This window comes from Callionymus lyra, chromosome 11 (assembly GCF_982586985.1).
Source record: "Callionymus lyra chromosome 11, fCalLyr1.hap1.1, whole genome shotgun sequence".
NCBI lineage: Eukaryota > Metazoa > Chordata > Actinopteri > Syngnathiformes > Callionymidae > Callionymus > Callionymus lyra.
Window position 1 is genome coordinate 18741492 of NC_141828.1, and position 8895 is coordinate 18750386.

At 38.2% G+C, this 8895-nt stretch overlaps 1 protein-coding gene across 1 annotated transcript; it reads right to left on the reverse strand.

The window, feature by feature from the left end:
• Nucleotides 1-1520: 1520 nt before the first annotated feature.
• Nucleotides 1521-7778, reverse strand: nkx1-2a (NK1 homeobox 2a). Its single transcript, XM_087803239.1, has 5 exons — nucleotides 7548-7778; nucleotides 7211-7374; nucleotides 4376-4530; nucleotides 3322-3331; nucleotides 1521-2130 (listed from the first exon to the last, which is right to left on the reverse strand). Exons 1-5 carry the CDS (start codon nucleotides 7776-7778, stop codon nucleotides 1521-1523), a joined length of 1170 nt encoding a protein of 389 aa, XP_087659365.1.
• Nucleotides 7779-8895: the final 1117 nt, after the last annotated feature.

The window sequence follows — 8895 nt, forward strand, 5'->3', positions numbered from 1 at the left end:
TCTGTTAAAAAAGGTTTAAAAAATACTTTTATCGTAAGCACTAGTTTGAAGAACTGCATCAGAATGACACACTTGTGCGCTTAATAAAAACAATGTAATTTCTTCTGGATAAAAACAAAGTGCAGAATAGGATGAACTTTAAATGGTCTTTGTTTGGGGTCAGATCAAGGGAACGACGTGGAGACTTCTTCCAGTCACCGCCTAAATGTGTTTTCACTGGAAGGTCGCCCGCTTGTCGTATCGGATTAATAATGTGGACAAGTTTGTGGTTGTTTCTTTACGCCATTGAACTTGAGATGAGCTGAGAGAACTTTTGTTCATTTTTCATCCCGTCTTCCACTTCCTCCTGCCGATGAGAGGAACCAGATCTCAGAAGCAAAGCCAGACAGACTTGATTCTTTTACAGTCTGTTCTGGACTTTCATGTACTGTGGTCGGGTTCACTTCGTGAATGGATGGGATTTTATTCATACAAAAAAAAGAAAAGAAAAGAAAGTGCTTAAACACATGAAGACAAAAGGAAGTGACACGATGAGACCCGTCGTCAAATACATAAAGATGGAAGGAGGCTATGAATGTTGTTTATGGTTCTGTTTTCAACACATTTTCTCTCATATCGAACCTCATCCAATCAGTTCCTTTCTTTCCTTTTGACCTTCTTTGGAAGTCCAGAGATCCCTGTGGGTGTCTGCAGATGGCGAAACACACACACACATGCACACACTTGGAAATTGTCTATTCAAACTTATTTATTCAATCCTCCTCCTCATTCCTCTGCTCAAGATAAGAACTGTGACCTGAGGACGCATTTCCTCCCCAGTTCATAAATAAATGTTTTATTTAACATCAGACTTTATCCAGACAACATTCCGTCCCTTTCAAGAGGAGTTTTAAGAGTAACAAATGGGACGTTTACTGACTTTATCTAACAGCTGTTTCGAGATTATAATTTATTTTTAAAGTGGCATTACATCCTAAATTTGACTTGCAAACACTGCCTCCTAGTGTTAGTTATTAGTAACTTTTTTAAATAAAATGATAATTTCTGAATCTTTATGAGAGCTTATTATTTTACAATCATAGTTCTGCAGTTTCAGATGCTATTCCGTAACATTATTTATATTTAGATAAAATATGTTCATATATACCTAAAATAATCAATTAAATTACAAATTCAGAAGCATAAGTTCTCGTCATGCAGAAACACCTGTGAAAAAAATGTGCTATTTCTTCATAGTACGGTACAATTTGCCGTATTTTTTTATACAGTATTTGTAAACATTTAATTGTTTAACGAGGCAAAAGCTGATGTTTCATATTTTATTTCACATCTTACAATGACACGTGATAAAATATGTGAGCATTTAAACAGATGTTTTCTCTCTTTTCACGAGGGAAAAATAAATCTTTGGAAAAGTGAAGAAATCCAATGACGGCTGCTCGCGATGAGTCCATGGTCTCTTGGCAGCGTTAAAAAATCTCTGTACAAGTTCATGAAGAGAGGGTTTCGTTCAGTATGTTTCATAGATGATGGTTGAAATAATTGTGTTGAACAAAACCACTGGACATGTAAGGATGCAGCAGCCCTCCAGTGGAGGAGAGTGGTACTGCAGCGGTGGCGGGGAAGATGTTAGTATAGGTTTGAGGGTAGTTCCCAGGATTTGACCCACATGTGACTGGACTGGGACTCAAACTGACTAGGGAGCTGGAGCAGTGACCCGGCTGCATTGTGCTGTCCGCCCCAGGGTTCTGCTTTTTCCACTTTGTGCGCCGGTTCTGGAACCAGATTTTCACCTGGGTCTCCGTCAGGCTCAGGGACAGGGCCAGGTTGAGTCTCTCGCACACGGACAGGTACCGGGTTGTGCGGAACTTGTTCTCGAGAGCCACCAGCTGCTCGTACGTGAACGCCGTTCTGGCCCGACGTGGTTTGGCGCAGGCCGGGTCTGTCCGGCGGCGTTTTTGTGGGGAGCCGTCGTGAGGCGAGGGGTCATCTGAGGGGTCGTCTGCGGGGTCACGGGTTCCACCGTCACAGAGGTCAACGGGGGGGCTGAGAAGACGTGAACCCACGGATACCGAGCCGTCATCTGTTGCTGTGGTTTCCTCTGAAAGTACACAGACATACATTAAACATCTTCAAAATACGTTAATGTCAAAACTATTAGAAGTGACTTAAATGCTCTATATGTTTGTTATAGAACAGTAATTATTTCCCCCTTACTTATTACACTCTGTTAAATGACAGTAAAACGAAATGATAGGAATGTCTCTGTTTCATTTTCTATAAAATCAAAAACATATTTTATCATTAGGTTGGTTGAGAGTGACATTTATTTACTAAAGATGTGGATGGTGAAAATATAAGAATATTAGTTAATTGTTTTTTAAAATCTATTTAAAAAATTTAAAAAAAGATGGTTTAGAATTTACTATACTGACACGTTTTAGTTTCTGTCATATTTGATTGTCTCTGTCCAGTTAGAATAAATATACTCCAGATAAACGGCATCAAATATAAGAGTATATTTGAGTTGTATCTTAGATTTTATTCAATCCTCTTCTGTTTTGGTGAATATATCATTTTTGTAGCTGTTTCTGTTGTGTTTCTTTCACAAAATCTTAGAGTATAATTTTTAATTTAACATTTTTTGAGCCCATTCAGATGATTTGCACTTCAACTATATCAGGTTATCATTAGTTATGTGTTCAATATCTTATGAATATTTATTATATATATATATATATATCTGTAAAATCAAAGATTATAGGTTGAAGAAAAGGTGTTGAAGGTCATAAATTAAATTGACATTGTTCTCCAAATATATGCTTTTCACAACTTGTCTCTATAACTCTTAAAGTCTCGACTAGATTCAGAATTACTGATCAATCACTTATTTATGATCAGGTACTTCAGGTTCCAGAGAGATCAGGGAGAGACGACCTGAACCAGCCCTGGGAGAGCAAAGTGGTTTTATCTCAGGATATTTCAGAAACAATTTATAAAATACTTTTAAATGTGCTTTAATAACAAATATGAGGAGATTCAGAGTTGAAAACAGTTGATGAAAATGTGGCGATGATTCAGGGGTGCACAAGTAACTAGTAGTTGCTAATCCTTAAATAATTCATAAAGAGAATCTCGTCTCATGTGTCGTGTAGCGGAAAGGAATCCCACCTTTAATCCAGCTCTGGATCCTGAGCCGCGACGAGCTAATGGAGTTTCATATTTTGGAGCCGGATCAATAAGTGTCATCTATTTAAAGGGGGTTTGAATCGAGCTATATTTGGGGGATCAGGCCTGGACGGGGGGGCGTGGGGTTTGTACCTGCAAGGTGCTGAGGGGAGATATGCAGGATGCAGTAATGGGATATCGATCACGGGCGTCCTCAATGGGACGATTTAAACAATTATCAGAGCTGCCTGTCCCAGTGCCAATCACAGGCTGGGAGCTCTGGGAGACGCTTTTGTGAGCGAGGGATGAAAGAAGGTCAGAGTGATGACGAGGAGCTCATGACATTGATCATCATTAGTGGTCTTAACACAGAACCACGATCATCACTCGCAATTGGAATATTAAACAAAATGTATTTTTAATTTTGTTTTAGAAAGTGGTTATGAAATATATTTCTAAAAATGTGAGAATTTATTTTTAATTACTTTATAGAATCATGAACAATTCAAAACGAAGAAAACATCTATGTGATAATATTTAATAAAAGCTGTTTTGATTTTTGTCATTCAGACTAACAAGGTCAGTGAATGCATCACAAGATTAGAATGGCAATGGCAAAATGGCAATTTTCCTTCTTGTATTTAATCAAATAAGAAAGATTAGGATTGTCATCAATTATTCTCAGAGACTCGGAGTGGAGCCTCCACTTATCAGTGAGTTTACAAGTTAAAAAAGAAGGTTTTGGATATTTTTTGTGATATTTTTTTTACTTTTTTGTCCTTTTCAATAGGTATGTAATTATATTTTGATCTTACTCTAAGTGTAAAACACTATATTAAAATTAAAATTCTGTTTTTTTTTTGTTTTTTTTTACTAAAAATAGTGATTGTCAATTTTGTAAAAAGAAAATATGTATATTTAATGTCTTTTATTCAATTTGACATTGCAAAATGTGATCATAAGTCCGATATCAACGCTGGTTTAATTTTGTAATATATTTTTATTTCGGTTGTAAATTTCAAATGCTTATAATTCCGATGCAAGTGAACGCACCATCCAGATCCTCCTGTCGCCATCCTATCGCTAAGTAAATCTAGTTTATTTATTTTTGTATTTTTTTAAATAACGGCTGCTATAACGTTATACATTCTGGTTCAACGGGTAAGAGAAACACGTTATCTTCTAAAAGTGATGTAAAAGTGCGCACCTGCTGTCGCTCTCTCCTCCGCTGATCGACACAACTTTCCTCTCCGGCTGTTGAATTTGTTTGGGTCCAAAATGTCGAGGATGGAGAAGGAGATCTTGTGCGCGGATGTCGTGGTGGTCGTGGTCGTCACGGCGCACTCTTTAGAATCCACCATCCTTGAACGGAAGTCAGAACCGCGAACTTTTCTCAGTGTAGTTTCTTCATCGGTGATGATGATGAAGATAATGAAGGTCCATCCACATGTGATGCTCCGCTTCTGTCTGTCAGCTTTTAAAGAGGGAGGGTCGCGCTCTTTTAAGCGTCTGTACCCCCCACCCCTCCTCAAACAGACCCACCCACGTGACACAAACACTATTAGTGTTTCACAGGACCCCCTAATGTGTCCTGAGCTGTCGTCGATTATCACCCATATCATTAGATTCAATAATGCAGTCATAAGTGGGCACAGATGGTTGTGATCCACGATGTTCATCTCTTGGAATGAGATGTTTTCACTCTGGTTTCCTCCCGCAGTGTGAGAGCATAGATACGATTTGTAAAATAAATGGATAGAATTACATATTATTTGTACTTTTTACTATTAAAATGATAGTTCAGAATTCAGTTTCACTTGTTTTCTACTCAAAATCCTTGTGTTGACTTAGATTTGGGATAATTTTGGAAGCAATCTGTTCCTTTTTAGAGTTATAGACAAAAATGTTTGTTCATTTTATTGTAGTGACTGGAGCTCAGTTTTGCATGTCTTAATCTTCGTCCAAAAAGACACTTAAAACATCCAAATACCTCCAAACTGCTCGTCTGTAACGTCCATCTTTTAATGAAGCCTCAAAATGAGGAATTGTTCCACAAAAACTTGAACAAATCTATATATTAAACTAGATTTTAGCCGAAATTACCAGATTATCGGCACGAATCTTGCACTTGCAATGTGTTTCAATGAGAAAAGACGTCAGGCAGGAGCCAAGAGACTGATAACTTCTGCTACAAATAAACTTAAAATATAGATTTATTTATTTTTTTGTAAGAATTCCTCTTATCTAGGCTTCAGTTCAAGAGGGACGTTACAGACGAACAGTATGGAGGTATTTGGATGTTTTTAAGTGTCTTTTTGGACGAAGACAACCAAGCTCCAGTCGCTACATTAAAATAAACAAACATTTTTGTTTATAACTCTAAAAAGGAACAGATTACTCTGAAGATAATCCCATTCCTTAGTCGACATGAGTAAAATAAGTAAAATTCAATTTAAATCATTACAAAAAGGGTCAAAACCTACAAAACAAAAGTATAGACAGAATAAAAAACAATTTGAAATGAAGATATGGATGTAAATTCCTCCAGGTCAGTGAATGTTGACAGATGTGTGATGGTCTTTTCTCACCTCGGGCGATTGATCAGCATTCACGATCAATCGTCGTCGCTCTTCTCTGTTATCAGCGAGCAATATAAAGTGACACCGGCGTGTTTAAAGCTATGGTGCCCTCTCCATGACTAAACTGGTGAAACAGGATCAATATTCCCACCATGTGTCCGATATAGATAAACACTGACGGCCACAGACATTTTGGCTGCTGGGAGAAGTAAACATGTGACGACCAGTTCAAGACAGTTTTTTATTAGGTCTACAGCTCCAGGCTCTCTATATAAAGTCGATAAAAAGCCACTTTCTGTAGCATAGGTTAGCAAAATATGTTGAAAATTCACAATAATTATTGTATTATAAGTGTTCAGAGAGGGGGAAAACATATTTTATTTCATAATACAAACATTGAGTCAGATATTTTTGATTATATTTGTAAATTACTCTTTTTTTTAGTATTTTTTTTGTAGTAACAGTATTTTTGAGTTAAAAAAGCACCAAAACAGTGTGTTATTATTCCTGCTCTATACTGAATTGGTAGAAAATCTTACGTAGCTCTCTGATGTTGAAGCACACCGGAAAATTCAGATGTTTTATTCAAACTTTATTTTGATGATACAATACAACGAAAACATTTCACAATGTTTTAATTAGGAATAAATCCATCATTAGGAAGAATAAACACTAATACTGCCACAAAAAAAGCACTTTGAATCATGAAGAGCAACATTTTTATGTGATTTAACATGACAACAGGAAGTCTTCAATCATCGTTGATAGAATGAAAGAAAGAGGGAGATTATTTAAACGTTTTTTATTTTCAGAAACAAAGACAAACTCACCTGCCAGGATCATAGGTGTCGGTCACATGACCTGTAAGTTTCAGTTTCATAAAGCTGTTCATGCTCCGATCCTCAAACTGTTTTATACGTTTAAATCACTTGTTGTTCCTGATACTTGGCACTGATACAAAATGACGATTAGAGTTTTAAATATTTAATAACATATTCAAGTTGACTTGATGAGCGGTTTGGAAAATATAAAGGCTATTAGGGCTTCTAATAGGGCAGGAAATCAAGCTTTGGGGCCAGATTTGGCCCTCCAAGTCCTTTTATGTGCTCCACAAGTGCTTGAATCTGAGTCTGTTGAAACCAACGTGTTTTTTAAGCAAAAATAGTACAATTCTTTCAAATTCTAGAAAGAACTTGAGGCTAATTTAATCTCTGATAATGGAAATGAACGACAACGACTCATTCTGTTTGACCTTTTGTTTTCAGACGAGTCGATATTTATAAATATTAGACTGAGTTAAAAATGTTAACCTCTTGAAAGTAAATATATTATTTATAATTATAATTATTTATGATGAGAATTTCAAAAATCATTTATTTTAAATTTAAATCCCTCATGATGTAAGTTGGATTTATTCCTCCTTTAAGTACGTTTACTTTTCGCTCTTTATTTCCGAGCATTACCATATTTTACCACTGGACCCTGTGAGGTCTACGAGACGGCAGAAGGACTTCGCTTCATGTCGGCCACTTGGGGGATCCACGCTGTCCACGCAGTGTTCAAAGTCCCTCTCATTCTCGACCACGCTGTTTCCTGTGTGACTTATATTGTTCCGGTCGCTCCCGGTCTGGTGGACCCGGCACGTCGAGCCGCAGTTACATAGTCAAACATTTGTGGAAGTGGCCCCCACTGGGGCGTCCGCTTGTCACCATTAGCATGTGTATGGCCCTCGCGCAGGCATCACTGTAGGGCCTCCATATGAATAGAGCCGCCGCACACTGGAGGTTTACAACTTCCTACGAGAAAAGCCCAGTGGCCGTGCATCTGTTTGTGTGGGTCCGCGGGATAAAGGAAGGGCCCCCGAGGACAATGAGGCCCTCGGGTTAACTTCACAGCAGCCGACGCTAGCGAGTGTGTGCAGGGCGCATGCAGGACCTCGGAGAGAGGAGGAGCGGGTCCCGTCCGGCACAGCAGGGGGCCCGGGGAGACACACTTCCACCCGGGACCCCCCTCCAGGGTCCATAAAGTCATCACTTCTGCCCCCAGTCTGCTAAGTGTCGGATAATTTGTCTAATGGCGGCGACGACTTGATGAGGTTCTGCTCGCAGACGAGAGTCCGGGTCTCCTGCGGAGAGAAACAAACGGTCGAGGCAGTGTCTGCTCGACCCAAAGAAGTCATAAGAAGGTCGTTACGTCCTCGACGCCACATTCCTGAAGCCGCTACGCACGTCTGAGTCAACGTCATCCACTTCCTCCCACTTCCTCTGATGTTTCGTTTTTCTTTGGTCAGGATCACATGGTACAAAGTACATCAAGATCTAGACACGGTTACACGGATAACAAATCATAAATGTTTCAAAAAATCAATAACCGTATACATGTTTTATTTTAATTTCTCAACAATATACCATCAAATGACGCAGAGCTACTGTTGGCCAATGAGGCGTGTGGATTTTGGTCATGTGATGTGCGACTCAGATGTGAGACTGTGGTGTCAATAATGTTTTGAGACTTGATTGATAGCGACAACTCATATCCTTTATGAAGGATTATTGAAGGATATGACAAGTAAACAAAAAAATTTATTGATACATAAATGTTTAACGTATTTATACAGGATTTAAAATGCTATAAAATTACAACATAAATTGAGTGCGGCTTCATAGTATTTCTGTAGCGCCGTGTACAACATTAAAATCTATTTAAGGTCTGTAAGTAAAACCAAAATTATTACAAAAGGATCATATGACTGTAGACGTTTGAGAAAATTAAATGATTTTAAGTGCGCCTTATAGTCCAAACAATACGGTAAATGAATTGACGTGATTTATCTGTTATGTTGGCTATAATTTAGTACCTACTTGAAGAGGGTCTACAAGAATAAAAAAAAAAGTTTGTCTGATAACTACTGTAAGGGCTTTGCTGTAATGGGATTACAATGTGTTTGAAAGAAGACCGAACCCTCTAGTGGTTATAGAGCGTAATGTGTGTAACAGGTACATGATGGTTACATGCCGTGAGTTTCGCTCATTTTCTACTCACCCTCATGTCGACTAAGGGTTGGGATTATTTTCAGAGTAATCTGTTCCTTTTTAGAGTTATAGACAAAAATGTTTGTTCATTTTAATGTAGGGACTGGAGCTCAGTT